General features: G+C 31.1%; 2 protein-coding genes across 2 annotated transcripts; both read left to right on the forward strand.

The window, feature by feature from the left end:
* Window positions 1-2,494: 2,494 nt before the first annotated feature.
* On the forward strand, window positions 2,495-4,156 carry LOC134248040 (uncharacterized). Its single transcript, XM_062730461.1, has 2 exons — window positions 2,495-2,500; window positions 3,388-4,156. Exons 1-2 carry the CDS (start codon window positions 2,495-2,497, stop codon window positions 3,979-3,981), a joined length of 600 nt encoding a protein of 199 aa, XP_062586445.1. The 3' UTR covers window positions 3,982-4,156.
* Window positions 4,157-10,975: 6,819 nt separating this feature from the next.
* LOC134248041 (adhesion G protein-coupled receptor L4-like) lies at window positions 10,976-19,356 on the forward strand. Its single transcript, XM_062730462.1, has 23 exons — window positions 10,976-11,024; window positions 11,363-11,622; window positions 13,125-13,293; window positions 13,594-13,704; window positions 14,055-14,158; window positions 14,312-14,518; window positions 14,656-14,724; window positions 14,834-14,993; window positions 15,198-15,329; window positions 15,430-15,520; window positions 15,714-15,840; window positions 15,948-16,006; window positions 16,351-16,480; window positions 16,709-16,818; window positions 16,952-17,051; window positions 17,188-17,338; window positions 17,457-17,523; window positions 17,641-17,704; window positions 17,817-17,911; window positions 18,106-18,235; window positions 18,364-18,405; window positions 18,528-18,641; window positions 18,828-19,356. The coding sequence occupies exons 1-23, from the start codon at window positions 10,976-10,978 to the stop codon at window positions 19,347-19,349; spliced, it is 3,063 nt and encodes a 1,020-aa protein (XP_062586446.1). The 3' UTR covers window positions 19,350-19,356.
* Window positions 19,357-19,461: the final 105 nt, after the last annotated feature.

Below are 19,461 nucleotides of genomic sequence, written 5' to 3' on the forward strand. Positions count from 1 at the left end.
AAGGAAACATGATACTCATGCGAAAATTAAAATTAAACTTAAGGAATACATGGTAAAATTCTTTAAAAATCTTCTTCTCAAGAACAGCAAAGCCAAGATTGGTCATAGTTATATGGAAGTATCCTCTGGTAGTGTAGATTCAATTTTCTTCAAATCATGACACCCGGGGTTAGGGTAGGGCCACAATGGAGAATCAAAGTTTAACATAGGAAAACATACTAGCAAAAATCTCTAAAAATTTCCTCCCTAAGAACAGCAAAGCTGTGTTTGATAATATTTATGTGGAAGCAGCTCTGGTAGTGTAGATTCAAGTTTGTTCAAATTATGACCCCTGGTGGTACTACCAGTATATTATGTAGAGTGGGGCAACAATGCCCATCAAGGTTTTACGTAGGGATACATAGGAAAAATCGTTAAATTTATTCACAAGAACAACAAAGCCATGATTGATCATCAATATAAACGCGTCAAGAAAGGTAATGTAGATTTAATTTTTTTTCACATCATGACCAACAAGGAGAATATAGAAGAGCCATTAAAGTAGATAATAGTTATTCAAATGAATATAAAGGCTATATCAATAATAAAAATTTTCATCTTAAAAACAGCAAAGTCATTATGTATTTCATTTAAAAGCATCCGTAGGAAGTATAGATATGTGTATTCCTAAGAGTTATCTCCCGTTGTCGGCGTAACACTCATTTTTCCCACTTTGTCCTTTGTAAGTTACCCGTTAATTTTTTTAATCTTTATACCTTATCGGACATTTTCGATCTGTACCTGTATTGTCAGAGTATAGGGCAACATGAAAAACATAATGAACATATTCATACAGTTTTTATTTTTAAAATACTGACCCATAAAGGTGGCAAGATTAGAGAAGGAAAACTGCCTTACGATCCTGCAAAGGGGAATAACTTTTGTAAATAAGAAAGTCTTCTATACTGAACTGATTTAGCTTTTACCTAACCTGAGTTGCTCAGGAGAGCGATGTGGCCCCTGGGCCTTTTCGTGTGCTTTTTTTGTGACGGTAAAAAATTAAAAACGCATTGACATAACATTCACTAGTGAAATTTTGCTCTTCTGAATTTTGTTAAAGAGTACGAGAATTGTCCAAAAAGTACGTGGACAGTGGCAAAATTGTCAAAATGAAGGGTTCAAGATATCCTTATTGTATACCAAAATATTAGATTTTATTTGTTTGAACTTAATATTTTTGTAAAAATCTTAGTCATTAAAGGTCGCCGATAGTGCGCACGGACCAGATTTAAAATGTCATTGTGCAGCTTTTAAATAAAGTGATCTGATTGAAATGATTATTTTCTTTTTAAAACGAGTCAAAACTGAATAAATATTTAATACCATATCACAAATAAAACGATTTTGGCCGTTTTCTGATACATTTAGTATTGCTTGCTAAATAGAGAATGAAAATATTGCGTGAAAACAGCTAGAAGTATGTTTCAAAAATTCAAAGAAAAAGCGACGTCGGCCATCCGAACGGGACAGTGTCTAATCACACAATTATTGTTAATATGGTTGAACCGTCCTCAAACACAAAATTTTTATTCAAAGAATTTAAATTTATTGGAAAATATTTAGTCCAGTGATTTGCAAGTGGTGTATCTATTTTTCATCGGTGTATAAAATTTCGGAGACCACTTTAAGAAGTGGAAAACCACTGTTATTTGATGAAAATATGATATTCCTATTAATGACGTTGTTTCAAATCTAACGCCGTCGAACTGGGCTTTGCAGCCTGTGTTGATATTGATGACGCTTATAAATTATTGTGTATTGTTTTGAATTTTAAAATTAAATTGATTATAATCTAAACACAAATAAATATGATTGCACACATTTGACAATGTGGTTTAATAGAGAAAAATAGCGTGCATCTATGAACATGTGATAAAAATTTAAAATTAATATTTCTGACGTTATCATGAAATAAGATTTACTTCAGACTGGCCCGTGTGGCTTGTATATACAGGGTGTTTCACAATATATATCACACATCTAAATGGGCATAATCTGAATATCGTGCATGATACCGAAAATACCAAAACACTATAAGTAAGCATACTGATCTAAAATTAAGATATTGCAAAGTATTGGAGAAATTATAATATACCATGAAGTAACTGATGATATAATTAGTGATGGCACAATTTCAGCTGTCCTCAAAATGGAGAACAACTTGCAGCAAAGATTTGTTCTAAACTTCTACTGGATAGATATCCTGAAAAATTGTACAGGATGGATATGAAAAAATCAAACAAATTGCTGTTTAGTTTTCGTATATTAAGAATAATTGTGTTGTGTTTGAACTAAATTATCCAAAAAAAAAAAAATGAAAATAAACCCCAGGAGGCAATTGCCCCCAAAGCCCCAAGAAAAAAAAATTAAGAAATGAGAACAATATCAAAATGAAGTCAATCAGTGAGAAAAACTCATGAAAGTTAGATCTAATCTAGGGAAAAGGATTGAAACAATGCAGGTAAGTGTATCAAGTGTATTTAGAAGTCTTAAATTTGAGTTAAGTTTGTCTGCATGCAAGATTTCAGCATTTTAATCAATTGACATTCAGAGCCGATTAAATTTTGTGTATTGTTTTGAATTTTAAAATTAAACCATTAGGTACATCTAAAGTTTAGCGTAAATAACATATATTAGTTCCGAAACACACATTTAAAATGCAACTTCAAATAACAATAGATATGCACTTGGGGAGTTGATAAAAAGCCAAGAAAATTAATATTTCTGAAACTTTCAAAACAGTGGTAAGAAATTTCTTAGCATTTGTCTCTTAGGACAATGTTGGGAATATATAAAGTATTTACATTATAATTTGTTGCCATAGTAACTGAAGTGGAGAATGTTGGATACTTCTGATGCCAAAAAATAATTTTGAATAGGTACTGATTAAAAGAATATATAAATTGTATATGTTGCTTTAGTTTTCATTTATCTATCTGTCTTTAGATATGTGACATATATTGTGAAACACCCTGTATAAAGTATTTACACCTATAATGTTTAGTAAATAGATGTGAATGTTTTAATTTTTGTTTCTTTATACTCAATCATGGTCTGTATTAAGATATTATCTTACATGTACATGTTTGCCATTGCAGACTTTATAAAGAAAATAAAGCACTTGTCCACGGACTTTTTGGACAACCCTCGTACTGTAAACGAAAAATTTAAAAGTAGTGTTAATTATAATAAACATAACAACCTTTTAAATCGAATGATAGTTCAATTTCTTCTTACAAAAAATACTAATTCAACAGAAACTTATTTTCTCAAATTTCTCAAATTATTCCTCTGTACATAACACTTCGATGTTCATTTATATATAATAATTTTCGAATTGACTTTCAGGAATGGTTCAAGGGAAAGAGAAAAACAGATCGTAATCACAAGAAAGAGCCCGTGCGTGGTGACATATCGGATCTCTTATGTACGCTACAGAAAACCAGATCCGTTTTCCAGCTGCAACCCACATCCAAGAAACGTAGGCAGATTCCCGAGGAAGAAGATGCAGCACCAAACAACTTGGCGGAAACCTTGCGAATTCTGAAGGAGGAGCCCCACATGACTCAGTCAATTTGGCCAAATCCACCTTTGTGTTTAAGTGCGCCGTCACTTTCCAATGGATGTGTTCCCTACTCCTTTCCAGCTCTTGCATCAGCCTTCGAGACATCATCATCGAAGTCACCACACAAAGAGACTGGCTGTGTTTCATTCAAACCTGAGCTTACGGAATCGTCCATTCTCAAATCCAGCATCAGGATCAGGGATCCCTTTCAGGATGACCCAACGCCGACAAAGAAGAAGCGGAAGTTGAATAGTGACGTCACCTATTCCATTCCATCCATTGATACCACGTTGGAGGATATCTACAACATGACGTCATCACTTCTTCCATACATGGACAATTTCCTGTGGGGCATGGAAGCACCGAGATTCACGTGATTCCATAAGACTGAGTGATACATTTATTGTGATAACGATCAACATTGTGAAAATGTGCTATTAAACTGTGCATCCCAGTGCTACATCGTAAATGTGCTGATTGTATTCATAAACGTTTTTTTCCAAGAACCAGATTGGTTGAGTTCATTTTATGTATCTTATTCAGAAAGTTAGAAAAATGAATGCGTATAAATTCATACTAGATATGCTTTAGTTTTAGTAAAATGAACAATGTATAGAGACAATGTTAATATCTAACAGATTATAAAGTTCACATATTTAATTGATATTTTTCTTATTCCTGAAATTTGTGATATTGAAATGACAATTGTGAAAAATGTCTATTGTATTTAGGAATAAAGCTTAATATACAAATCAACATATTTTTTGTGAGAAAACATACGTAAGGGCCGTAACCCTGGCAAGATCGGGCATATGAAAGATACCTGATTTTGATTTCATAGTCAATAATACCTTAAGAATACATGTATATAAGAATTAGATGATCACAAAATATCCAAAAAAGTTAGTAATTTAAAAAATTTAATGGAAGTCAATGTGATCAGAATTTTTCCCTTAGTTTTCAACTAAAGAAGCTTTAATAACCTACATGTAAACTCCTCAAATGATTCTGATAGAAATTTTCAGTCTCTACAAATTAACTTTCTTGTTATAAAACTTGATTTGTATAATTCACAATATAATAAGATAAAGCAAAAAAAGCCTAATATATGATAAAAATCCGGAGAGAAGAGAATGATTTTAATAACTTTTTAAAAAAAACGGACAATAACTCTCGTGAAAATGGTCAAGCGACATGAAACGAATTCATTATTCGTCAATTTGAATATATTTACATTTTCAAATATTTTTCTTAGATGAACCCATTGAGGAGAAAATATGTTCATTTAAGAAATGAATTTAAATTTTGAAGATTCGTGAGGTTATGAACTACGACGCTTCACGCCAGCAATATGCCGGCGTGAAGCGTTGCAGTTCATATACCTCATGAATCTTTAAAAATTAAATTCATTTCTTATATTTACATTATTTTTCTGATGAGTAGCCACAAATTTACAAATGTAAATTTACACAAATTAACTTTTAAATCCAATCAGTTTGCACTATAGTTGTACGTCAAGTGCGGTATTGTGACGTGACAATGGAGATATTCATGCGCATTCATGGTAGAAAATGAACAATGCTACTTTTTGGAAAGAATCTTAGGGAAATTATTTGAAAATGTAAATGTTTTTGTATGAACCTATTTGAGGGTCAGAGGTCAAAGTGTGACCAAATGGCTCCAAGTGACCAATCAGATGTCAGATCAGGAAATTGTTTTTTTATTTTAAGCCAATCATAGTCATCGTGACAAGTGTGAGCGAGATGATATTGTTTATACTGGTGCCTCATTATATCGCGGTACTTAATACTTTTGCATAAAAAGTGTTATTCCAATTTTTTACTATAACTTTCATCAAATGATATTCATAAACCAAACTATCGCCTAACTTTTTTAGTGTCAAATTATTTCCCAAGCATGCATTGTTTTATCTGTAGTCTATTTTTAAAACAGGAAGTCTTATTTACCTCCTTAATTGGAGAGTCTCATAGTATCGCAGTAAGGGAAAACATGGAAACTTGTGGTTGACATGGACTTCAATTTTTATATTTAAATTTACGATGTAATTCCTCATCAATTATACAAACTAAAGATTTTCAAAACATGAACTTTATTATGAATTTTACTAGATTATAAATTAAGTGGTCTAAATATAATAAAACAGGGATGAAAATCTGTAAAATTACGTATTATTTGAATAATTTTTTTCCAACGCATATTCCATGTATTCCATATATTTCATTCATCACAAAAATTTACATTCAGACGACAGACAGATAAATTTTTCAATAAAAAGGATATGAGCAATGTATCTGAATTTTTTTAATATACCGCGATACAATGGAACCCGCGATATAAGGAGAATCGAGTATACATATAGGTCTTTAAAGAACTAATAAGATTATTCTCAGTAGGTATAATTGTTCTTAACAAAGAAATCCTGAACTGGACACAGCTGAACATCATTGTAAATATTCAAATGTTGGAGCCAGACGAACTTTCAACTTCTAGGTCATTGCGCGTCACAGTTTACTAATACGGCGGCCCATTCGTGTAATAAATGCAGTTTAACTAGAAATGTATTCATCTCAAATGTAAATACAAGTGATAAACAACAATTTAAAAAAAGTTCACAGGAAATGAACTTAGCTGGTACGTGGTCAAATCTACTGAGAAGCCCTTCGGGCTTCACAGGATTTGATCACGTGACAAACTAAGTTCATTTCCCAGAGAACTTTTTAACATTGCTGTTTATTTCTTAAATATACAGTCTTCAATAATATAACCATAATCTAAAACACTGTACAAAAAGTCTGGAAAACTTTTAAAAAATAAGAAAAAATAGATGACATACATGTGTCTGTCCGAACATTTCAAGACACAACTTAAAACGGGCCAATCTTTCTGTGTATATATACAAGTACATTTTTATGTACGTAAACTTGCAAAAGGTTGAAATGTACTATTTTAGTACCTGTAGATATTGTTTTCGTATTTGTTTCGTATTCATTATCAGAAATTCAAACACAAAACTGGAAACAGTAGTTCATTTCTAGATGAAAAATGTATTAATTTAAATTATATTGTCATTATACTCTATGGTCCAACCACGCAGGAATGATACGAGATTTGGCAGGTCATTTTCACAGTAGCCTAGCTATTTCATCCCCGGATAATTGGTTACCGAGTGACTTCAACGATATGTCAATCTTATTTGAAACCATATAAATTACTGAGAGGTTTTAAAAAGTAGTAGGATATTTCAAATATTTGACACCATGATACTTATTTAATGCATTTAGTCGAGTAATACTCATATGCACATTCTTATAAAACCTTCGATAGCAAAATTTTTACTGAAGAAGAATAAAGAAAAATCGCCTTTTCGAATTAAAAGACTGTTCCAACCTACCATTTTTGCCCCTTCATGTCTTTCCCCCAAAGAAAAAAATTTCCTTTGGAATCACAGTAAAAATTAATGTTCATTTCAATATAAAGAAATAAAATGAAAGAAACTTTTATATTCTTCATGCAAAAATGTTTGATAACATTAAATTACAGCGTTTTTTTTTAATTGATGAACTCGCTTTTTATATTTTATTTACACATCAGTAAAATGATTAAGCAGCTGAATATAAATATATATTAGTTCTGAACCTGTCTTCAGACACGTACTAAACGACAGTTTTTAAAATCTGATGATTATGATTCAACGAAGTCAGTAATGTCCTAAACACAGTTGATACCAAAGGGAGTTTCTGTCCAAACATCGTTTACGGAAGCGTTTTGTTGACTTAGATCAAAGAGGCAGACGATAAACTCCAGAGAGAAGACAAGATAACGAAATTCATTGTACATGGGTATTTTCCTCAGCCAAGCGGAGTTTTAACCAACAAAAATCATGTAAGTAAAAATACTGGGTTAATTTGAGGACAGATAGATATTTATGAATAAAGAAAAAAATTAATATATTTTTAACAACCATGGAAACATGGGATTCGGTATGGATAAATTAAAGGCTGATAGGTATTAATGAATAAGAAAAAAATATTTGTAAAAAATATTTTAAAGTTAACTTTCCCCCTGTTTTTGATATAGAGCCCTATTCCCGGCTGAAATTTTCATTATTATTTTTTAAAAGAACAATCATTTGTCTTTTTTATCTGAATAAATGTTCCATAAAATAAAAAACAGAATGGTTCGGAATGAGGATGATCAAGGAATTAATTGCATATATACGTAAATAAATATTACCATATTTAATCATTTATCATTTTATTTTAATATGTCCCGCTTATGAAATACACCGTAAAAAATACTTAAAGTCTTATTATTGGAAAAAACCTTCAATGTTTAAATTGTTGCAACTTTTTAATGTTGAAAATGTGAAAGAACTATGCAACTTAGGTAAATTTATTTACCTTAGCCGAAAAACTAGAAAAGACATGTTAAATTAATCATTTATGTCATATGTATATATTTGTATCATATGTACATAATTATCATATTTTCCTGTAAACCTGTACAGTCATGTTTGTATTTGTTTGTACTGATGAGCTATAAAGCTCAAAGTCAATAAAGAACTTGAATACAACTTGAATTATCTTTCACAATTCAAAGGAATAAATCTTCGAAAATAGGTAAAAAACTTAAATTAAATTTTAGCTTGAGAATACTTTTAATCTCACTCAAAACTTAATTTTATTCTGATAATGCATTCAGTCGTCCATATTCGGATTTCTATGAGTACATGTAGTATTTACTGAACTATACCTAGATGTGTACTTTATAAAGTAAAGCCCTTTGAAGTCTTATTATAAAATATTATTATCATACTTCATGAAAGTTTGGAGTATTTTTTGTATTCGAGAAAGTGAGGGAAGAGATTTTTACGGAGTTCATGTAACTTCCTTACAAATGGTGAAGACATATTACAGTGATCCATGCCTTCTGAAAATAAAAACTCATTTGCACAAAGAAAGAAGTAAAAGGTCTACATACACCGTCCTGTAGTATTCATGACTCCAAATATATTCTACAGTACTTGTATATAAGTATTCTGCTTATCTGATTATATAAAATAATAAATGATGTTACAAAAATGACACAATTTATATGTTGACTATATCGTTTGTATGAGCAATGATTAAAAGTAAAATTTTAAAAAAGATAAAAATCCATAATAACTAATCGAAAATATTTTTGAAGATTATAGTGATGGTTCTTGCAGCAGCAAGCTGAATTTTTCTATATCATAAAGTGTACAGCCGTCCCTGACAATTGAAGCATATTCGAGATTGAGCCTGACAAGAGTTGAATATATTTTAAAAAGAGTTTTGTCTAAGGATGAATTTAAGCTTTTTCAAAAGAACAAAATTTAATGCAGTATTTACAATGCTATCTAGGATGTATCTTGAGAGAGTTATTCCAATACTCTTACGTGAATTAAGTTTCAAAATCTAACTAACATTATGAAAGTATAATCTAGGAATTAAGATCAGGATCTTTTTTAAAGAGTAATACAGCTGTATTTTTCAAAGAATTATATTTATGTAACCATTTTTCATTAATATTAAGTTACTTATTAATTAATTATCGCAACAATAAAAAAATCAATGTTTCGATTTAACGTGATCATTTGAGAATTAAATTAAAAAATATTTTACATTTTATAGATATTAAAAACTACTACTATATTTCGAAGTGTACATCGTATCCTCCGACAAAGCTGATGATGACCTGAAGTAACATAAAGATCAGAAGGTAAGACATTTTAATTACCAATACATTTTAGCAAATTTAGCAACAATAAAACAGATGGAGTCATGGTTTAGAATAAGATGGTTGACCAGAAAAAGTCACTTTTGCCTGAAGTATATTTTTCCTGTTTTATTTTTTTAACCGTAAGGCCAACAGTTTTCTAAAAAGAAATATAAACTAGTGTTTAAATCGAACAAATCCTATGGCATAGTTGACCCCCAAAAAATTAATATAAAATAACAAACAATCAAAAACAAAACAAAAACGATTGATTTACTCAAAAGAGTTTAATGATAATGTACACAAAATAAATTGGCCGATTATTGTTTCCTCATTTATACATTATTACAATTGAGTGAATCTTTTAAATGAAAATATAATTAATTAATTTTTAGATCCATGATTTCCACAAAAGTTAAAATTACACACGTTGGAATTCTTAATTACACTTCTTATTTTATTCTTCATGATCACGCTGTTAATTTTGTGAAGAAGACCCTTAATATATATTCCCTTTGTGAAACTTCTAGCCCTTAGATGGCTTATATTGGATCCAGAGCATAATTTGTACAATTTAAAATCTAAATTACATATATTATCATAAGTTTGATTTTTTTTTCTTGCACAGTTGGCCCCAAGATGATTCTCTTTGAAATGGCACCAACACTGCAAGATGGTAATTTTATCAAAATACATGTATTTGCCTTAATCATGGTCCTTCAAATTTCCTCCCATTCATATTAAGAGCGTTTCATGGTGAACATGAAGTGAAGAGTTAATAAGTTCAGTTTAGATGTACATGTTGTTGGCACCGAAACTAATTTAGGCAGCGACTATAGGATGTAAAAAAAAACTAAAGCAAAGTCTAGATGATGTAAAAATAAAACAAAGTCTGGATATAGTGGGACCAAGAATTGTGAAAGGATACAGTTTAATGAACAAAGTTAGTGAAAGGTGCTTAAACAGTAAAGACAGGAGCTAATGTTTCGGAATATCTCGGTGTTTACGGAGTGTCACTTGCAAGTGTAAATAAGGCTTGTTTGTCAAGCGGACTTCATTACATAAATAATCGGAAATGCCAGTGTTGACCAAATGTTTAAAGATCTGGAGCTGACGAAACGAGATAGTCATGGAGACTTCTTACACACTTTCATTTTTCAGAAGATGATTATGTGCAATTAGATGGCCATCTTTAAGGCTCTGTTTTGTCGTTTTGTTTTGACACTTACCGACGTAATGATAGGTTTTTGCGATAAAAGTGTGTTTGCATGCAATTTCGATCTTAGTTTGTCGTACTGCCATTGAAGCTTAGATATTGAAGAACGATGTTAAAGTCACCCTATAATACATTGGAGTTAAAATGACACACTAGACGACTTGTTGAATTCTCTAGAAAAAAAAAAAAAAAAAAAAAAATAATCCATCTCAAGAATAAAATCATTTTTAAAGTTTCTTTTCATTTTTTTATATGCGTGTTCAAACTTTCAATTTTATAAAAATTGTAACATTTTCTGTATTTTTATTACATTGTTTATCTTATAACCATAAAGTCTGGATATATTTCATTACCAGTACCATGTGTATTTTCAGAAAAAATCCAGTATGTTCGTCATGTCCACAGGAATTTTCATACTCATTCTCTTACCAGGCTTTTTCTGCTGTAAGTAAAAAATGGAAAAAGCCTTAATTGAAAAAAAAAAAATTATGAATGATTATTATTTAAAACCAAAGGAGTAAAAATACATGTATTTAAAAGTTTGCAGTCTTTATTGGGCGGTGGTCAAAATCATTTTGTATTAATGTTAATTTTTTAATACATTGAAGGTACCAAAAATTTTACTCCTTGATCTAACAAAAATAAACATAGTAAGGAAAAAGGAATAATTGAAAAAAAAAAAATCCAAAAAATTATACAAACATTTTTAGTTAACTTTTTATATTCGAATTATTAAATTTTCAGTATTTTTATGTTAAACATTTTATTACATTTTATTACAGTTATGTGCAACAACGATGGTCTGCAAAATACTCCTTCACATGAAATTCATTACAATGCCACAGACTATACTCAGAACTTTAGTGATAAATACGTAACGGTGGATTACAAAAGTTATTCCAAAAGCGGGATTCAGCATCATCAGTGGACCATCACAAGCCCCCAAAACACTCTGATAAATGTAACATTCTTCGCGGGTTGGCCTTACAACCTGAATCCGACAGCCGATATATCTTGTGAGTCGCGGAAAAGCAATTTAAAGGTCAGTCTTTCGGTCATTTCCCTTCTTTTGATAGTAATTCTTCATTGATAGTCTTCAAAAAGGTGTCTTGATAACTATTTTAATGCTTGTTCTTCCCTCTTTAGATATTTACGCTTCTTCCCTCTTTGAACTCGGGACCTAATTAGTCTGCCTAATTTGAGTGCAGTCTGGGTACATATTGGAAGATCCCGGCAACATTTACATGTTTTAGAAATGTTTCTTCCTTTCTAAGGCATTATTTGGTATAGGATCAATTAATCTTTGATTTTAAATTGGTAGTTCAAGATCAACGTGTTCTCCAACACAATTTATATAATGACTGAAAATTTAACAAATAAAAATATAGAAAACAAATTGAAAGAGAATATATGAAAAAAAAGAAAACAGAAAAATGAATGCATATTAATTAATATCCATATTTGAGCATGCTTGTTTAAATATCTGCTAATTATAAAACAATAATATTACAAAAAATTGACTTAAAAAAAAACAAGAGAAAAAATGAACACCTAATAAAATGTGAAACAATACTTATACTTAGTACAAAAAATTAACTTAAAAATGAACATGTAAAACACATGAACTTTTGAGCTACCTTAGTAAAATGTGTGCAAAATATCACCTGCTTGAAAAGTCAGGAAAATTGCACTATAGTTACTGTCAACTAAGTCTATCGCAATTTAACTTGAATTTATATGCACAGTAACAATTATCATAACCTAAAATTCACATCAATAGTAGTTCCTTTAACCAACAATTATAATTTGTAAGCAGAGGTTCCTGTCACTAGGCTTGCATGGATTCAAAGTAGTCTTGGATATTCAGCTAATGAAAATGTGCTTTGCACAGACTAAAAAGATACATTCCGAGTAGTAACAATAATATGCACCGAAGGATTTCTTCACAGATTTGAAATAATATTTAGTCTATAACGTAATCTGCAATTTAGAAATTGTTTTTTTTCTTAGATTGATATTAACAGACTGCTTAATTTATGGGGTTTTTTTTATCAGGAAGTATGATAATTTTCTTGAAAATTGCTAATAATAATAATAATTTTTCTATTAATTAAATGTTTGTCTTATTTTGGAAAGCATACTAGTACTGAAGATAAAAATTATACTTATATCAAAGTTGTTATAGTTTTAATCTGTTACAAAAGTCCAAAGCATTTTACAGGCTATGTAATATATGGATCATTCCAAGTGTTGTTTGATCACAACAAAGTTACCAAAATTGAATTTTCAAATTTTTAAAATTAGAAATTCATTGCTACAAAGAGTAAAAATTAATAAACATGTACTTAAACTGTTTTTCTTCTTTCCGTAAGAGGGAATTTACCGTGCAATAACTGCTTCTGTCTGATTTAAAATACTAGTAAGAAGATAACTAATTAATCCTTTCTTGTTTTTCTTCTTCTGAAAAACAAATCAAATGTTACTATCAAGTAAGCAGTATCTTGTAAAAACAACAAAGGCCTGCAGCATAGAAACTTTTAACAGGTTGTAGGCCTCATGGGACAAAATGGAACTTTCTGTATAGCACCTGGTCAGTACGAGGACATCAGGAGGAATATGACCACATCACTATCATCAAGCAATTCATTGTTGATTCAGTTTCAAGTCGACACTGCCTTTGTCAAGGATTCTAACTTTAGTCTTAGATATGAAGGTAACTTTTACCTTTAACTTGCTTAAGAAATATACCTTCCTTTGTCAAGTTTCCTTATGAAATAAAAGGATCCCGGAATTTCCTGCAAAATTGTCACATGGAAACAAAAAAAAAAGTTTTTTGATATTTATATATTTAGATAATTAAAATCAAAGCCTATGAGCAATTATACTTCTGTTCTCAAATTCTTATCTACAGTTGTAATTGAATATAAAATAGTGTATGACAAAATTATTATGAGCTTACAGAATCAGTTCTGGTTGTATTGTTATGATATTTAATTGTCTGATTTAAATGAAGTTGGAAGGTTCTGTGCTGAAGAGATAACTATAATGGACGAATACACGGTACAATGGAACCCAGCATTCATGTGCAGAGAAGCAGTGTCAAAATGTCCCTACTCTACAGAGGGTAAGTTCCGTTATACTTTCCTTTTAAAACCGAAATCTTCTTGAAAACTTGTCCACAATTTACAAATAAAACAATTATTCTTGTAAAAACGTTAAAAAGATCAATTACGATGGTTAAGATGCGTTTTCTTGCGTGCTTGAAATCATATTAAAAATAATTTTAAAAAACCCGTAAAACCGATGACAAATTGTGATGTTGATAAAAATATGTGTGATATGATCTGTTTTCATAAAGATTGCATTTTTAAGCATGATATTTTTAGAAGGATCATATTTAAAGGCTGTAGTACGAGTATGATGCGAAAATCTTGAATATCAATGAACAAATAAATTTCAAATGATTCATCACAGGTTATATGTCTCGACGTTGCATTGAAATCGATGGCTACCCAAAGTGGGGAAGACCAAACTTGGAACACTGTGTTAGTCTAGCGATGAAAAATATCTACAACGAGGTAACTATATAACGTAAAGAATTTCAGCTTGGTAAAGACTTCTTTGAGTAAAAGTAAAAGTTGTAAATTGAGATAAATTAGAAGCAATACAAAAAATATAGATGTTATACCAAATATAAATAAACACAACATTAATTTTCAACTCTCCTTAAGGCAGAGTCACTCCGAAATAAAAGTGTAGTATCATCATCATCCATTTTGAACGTCACATCAAGTCTTGCTGACATCATCGCCAAAAGAAAATCGAACACATCCCTTTATCCTGGTGATCTAACAGAGGCAACACGGACCGTTGTAACTATTTCAGACGTAACAGAAAATGCATCCGTACACGAGTATTCCTTGTTAGAAATTGCAGAGGTATTTTTATGAAGTTCTTATGTTACTTGATTAAGATTAAACACTTACACAAGTCAAACACAAAATGAAGTACTACAATGTAATTTTTTCTTGAACCTCATTTATTAACTTATTCTTAAATTTGATTTTTTCTTCAGGGGTATGGAAAGGCTGTAAATGAAATTGTCGATCCAGAAACAACAAACACTTGGAAAATATTGGCATTTGTAAGATTTTCAAATTCTTATTAATTTGATTTAGAATTTGATATTATAATAATGGTATGTTATCATCTCGAAGCATTTCTATACATTTTATTTCACTTTCTTCTTTCAGTCAACAGTGGAAAGAAAATTTCTGAATATCCTAAATTCAGTTGAGATTATGTCTTCTCACATCGCAAGGAAGAAAATCTCGATGATGAAGAAACGATTTCATCGTTCTGCTAGCAACTACTCACTTAATGATCGCATAAACGTTTTACAGGAAAATATAGGTTAGAGGGAGAGAGATATTTTCTGTTATACATGTATATAACTTAATTTCGTAAATAGTAATTATGCCTCTAGTAATAGGTTTTCACTATCCCCATAAGCTTCAACGTGTGTACAGTTTTTTTCGTTTGATGGTACTCTTAATGCACACATAATCTATAGCTTTGGATAAGCAGATTTTCAAAATAATCTTGATTTTTTGGCAGATTTTGAAATATCATTTCATGAGAGAGTTGCTATTTGTGAGGACACCGTGGGTTTAAATGTCGGTCCTGCCAAGTCGGACAGATTGATACTGACGTCATCTGTATTCAAAGCGGCTATTGGTTCAACGAAAGGTACATAATATTGTATCAAATGATATCAATATGTTACCGAACAAAATGCGTAATACCCGGTATATATTTAATATTTTATGATTAAAATATTCTTTTATAGACAAATTTATACAGATATACACTGGACGATTTCCAACTATTCCAAATATATTGTCATCTGCTGCAGAGGAGGAAACGAAATACAACTACATGTGAGTATCAATGCTACCAGTTTGACCGTTTTGGCATGAACTTCGAAGACCTTTTTAAGCTGATGTATAATATATAATCTTTAACTGGTTTTCATTCTTAAATTTTCTTTTTATGCATATTTTTAGTTAGAGGGATGTGGCAGATTGCAAACTTTTTTTATTAAAAGTCTTTTTACTTACATTTATATTGTAGATATCCAAACATTTCCAGACAAAGTCAGTTTATAAGCTCCGACATCGTATCAGCCCGGGTGTTGAACACCCCTGAGTCAGCTTATCGAGATCTCACTCATCCTATAACCATTGTCTTTCGTGTAGATGTAAGCTCTTTCGTATTTGGAATCTTTTATCCTGCAAATTTTATGCAAAAATGTATAATAAATTAAAATATCTAAAATTTAACAAAAAGGCATATCATATTATATAGAACACGACGTGGAACTCTTCTTACCAGAGAACCTGTGTTGCTCTCAATATGACGGATGGGTATGATCTGTATTTTATCTATTTTTTATTTATAACTTAAAACAAAATTAAAAAATATTATCATAATTTGACCGATTCAAGCAGTGAATAGATGTAATTTAGTATGATTTCCAAGGTGAAATAACATGAATTGTTGCTTAAAAGCTAGATACCATAAATATCACTTGTGTCATGTCATGTATTCTTTTGATATCTTTATTATGCACATTATAGTCTAATCATATAGCAAATAAATAGATAGAACCCATAAACCAAGGAGGGGAGATCAGTAGTATACGCTTCAACTGGATATAAGAATACGCTATCCATGCTCTCTCATACTGTATAAAACATATCTTGTTTAGTTCCATGGAAAATCGTTGGTCAACAGAAGGATGCCATTTGGATCCCTTACAGAGCAATCTTACCCATGCTGTTTGTGTTTGCTCACATTTGACTAATTTCGCTATCCTGATGGATGTATTTGACGTTCAGGTATATCTTGAATTAATTTTAAAACTTTAAAAAAGTGCATTTTCTAGAAATAGTGATTGCTTTCCTGAATCATACAAATGTATGACGGTAATTCAACATGGCTATCCAGTTTCCGATTTACACGTATTCATTATTTGAATGGATGTATTAAAAAGGAGAGAAAAAGCAAAAGAAATGTTCATGTTTCTTTTTCCTCTATGAACCAACGGTTTTCTTGTCTTGTTTCAGAGTAAGATTGATCATGATAATTCCATGATTCTGACAATTATGACGTATATAGGATGTGGTCTATCTATAATAGGATGTCTCATCACTGTTGTCATTTTCGAATTTTTCAGGTATGTTTCTATATTCACCTTAGCAGTTCCATAAAATTTATGACTACTGAATGATGTCATCTTACTGAAAAAAGTGATATCTTCCATCATTGAAAAATACCTTTTTCTTGATCATCTTTTACTTTAATTTAAGATTGAAGAAAGAGAGAATCAAGATTCACGAACAACTTGCAATCAGTATCATTATGGTTCAAATAATATACCTTGTAGGGATAGACCGCACTGAGAATAAGGTACGAGGCAATTAAAAAAAATAGCTCTTAAAGAAAATTAAAAATCTTTTAATACTAGATTTTTAACCCATTTGGGACCTGTATAAAAATGAATTCGAATACATCACCTTTTTTGATGAACTTAATGTTTTTACAGTATGCTTGTATGTCCATGGCTATATTACTGCACTACTTTCTTCTGAGTATGTTTTGTTGGATGTTGATTGAGGGCTTCCATCTGTACGTTATGCTCGTGCAAGTGTTTAAAGCAAACAGGAATTTCAAAAAGTACCTAGCGTTTGGCTGGGGTATGTTAAATACAAAATATAAGAAGTTTTTTTTTAGCCTAGCTTGATGTGATTTTTGAATTTACAAAACATTCCGACATAATAAATCATTGATAAAATTACCCTTTTTAACATGCAGGTTTACCTATTGTGATAGTAGGAATATCGGCTGGGATATTTCATGATGAGTATGGATCTAACACCGTGTAAGTGTAGGCAAAAAAATAATAATAAGAAAAATAACATATTAAATATATTAATTTCATTTTAAGGCCTATTATGATAAATGAATTGAAGTAAACTGAAACCTTTTTTATCTGCAGATGCTGGTTAACTCGTAAAGTCTTGCTTGTGGCGTTTGTGCCTGCTGTGGGACTTTTAATTTTGGTAAAAAAAATTTTTAATTCACTGAAGATAATTTTTGGAATATATTTCCCAACGTTTATGTCGAAAGTATTGGGTTTTTTAAAATCATAATCATTCTTTTTCTCTTCATAAGTTGAATACAATCGTTTTATTCGTTGTGTTGAGGACTATGATGCGTTCGATTTCGGTGTCTGCAAAGATAGGAACAGACGAACGATCTAGCGTAAGGTAAATATTGTGATCAATACCCAATTGTCGTAAAAATGGTGATATACAGAAAAAAAAACACTAACAAGAAGGACATCTTTTTTGTTTGTTAAGGACTTAAAGGCACATAATTTCTTATTTCAACTTATTTGGTTTGTTTACTTGGATTATTTCATTGCAAGGTTAGAAAACTAGCATCTTTCTCTTTTTTCCAGAACTGGTCTAAAGGCAGCTGCCGTCTTACTTCCTATTCTCGGGCTGACTTGGACTTTGGGATTTTTCTCAATTGACTCCAAGGACACACTTGTCTTTACTTATCTTTTCACATTCCTAAACTCTCTTCAGGTATAAACGTGTTTTGGTCTTTTTTAAAAAATCTTTCTCTTAGTGTTTCTTTGCATTCTATATATGCCCAACTTGTACGTGAATTCCTTTCTGACTACTCAGTATTTGAAATATTTATTTTCTTTTAGGGTGTTTTCTTTTTCTTGTTCCATTGCTTGATGAGTACTGATGTAAGTAATTCTTACTGACAATACTTAGTTTAAAAACTGTTCACGATTTATGTCTCTTAATTCACGTTTTCAAAAAAAAATCTCTCAATTTTGTCTCACCTGTAATCATATTGAAAAACTAGGTGAAGACTGCTTTTGAACGCAGATCACAGCGAAAGAGCAGGTCTAGTTTGTCAGCAACTCTTGGTAAATCCAACAAAAGGGACAGGCTGATAGACAACAGAAAGTCGTCTTCGGTAGGTTCTCGTCTGCCTTTAGATTTTGCTAGTATGTTCTAAGCTGTTGTGAAAAGAAAACCTATAATTTTTTTTTTTTGAAAGTATATTGAAGTAGTAAAGACGTATGCTAAAAGTAATTCAATTTCAACTGCTGTTTGGAAACTGGTGGAATGGTAAAATTAGCAGTAAAATCTTTTTTTGTAGACGGATACGTCTTTGACGGATGTGTCCCTCTCCCACAAATTAACCCCTACCACCAACAGACTTTCACAGATGGAGTCGAACTGGGATAATTATGGATACGACCATCCGACGGAATTTTTCACTCGCTCTTTTAGCGATGGCATCCCTTCTTGGAAAAATATCAACAATTTACGCGCGCTTCACACGCATTATCAGACAGCAGACGACATTTATTCCAAACACGGCCTTCATCAGAGACAATTTGAACAGAGTAAAGAACAGTCTATTGAAGACCTTTACAGCAAACCATTGAAGAGACGTGACAGAGAGAACCATGTTCATTTCAATGATGACATGGTATTAACAGAACGAAAACTCGGCACAATTAGTCCACCTGGAATGAAGCTGACGAACTTCGACAGTCCGTACACTACAATCGACAAAAATTGGTCAAAGAGTTTTCTGGCTGAAATTCAAGAAAAAGCAAACAATATCAAGTTAAGGAACAATTTGGCGATTGAAAATGGAAAACTGGAGGTATAGTTGAATGAATCACCAATCACTTGTTGCAAAAAGCTGTAATCCAAAATATAGAACTCTTGTCTATTCGTATTAGAATTGGATTTAGAAGAGTTGTTTCATCTACAGAAAACAA

Source organism: Saccostrea cucullata, unplaced genomic scaffold (assembly GCF_032062105.1).
Source record: "Saccostrea cucullata isolate Sc308-1 unplaced genomic scaffold, CSIRO_AGI_Scuc_v1 ctg502, whole genome shotgun sequence".
NCBI lineage: Eukaryota > Metazoa > Mollusca > Bivalvia > Ostreida > Ostreidae > Saccostrea > Saccostrea cuccullata.

Coding starts and splice junctions, on each gene's coding strand:
- LOC134248041 (XM_062730462.1), top strand. CDS start 10,976: ATGTCCACAGGAATTTTCATACTCATTCTCTTACCAGGCTTTTTCTGC. Junction 11,623..13,124: donor CGCGGAAAAGCAATTTAAAG/GTCAGTCTTTCG, acceptor AACTTTTAACAG/GTTGTAGGCCTCATGGGACA. Junction 17,339..17,456: donor GTACCTAGCGTTTGGCTGGG/GTATGTTAAATA, acceptor TTTAACATGCAG/GTTTACCTATTGTGATAGTA.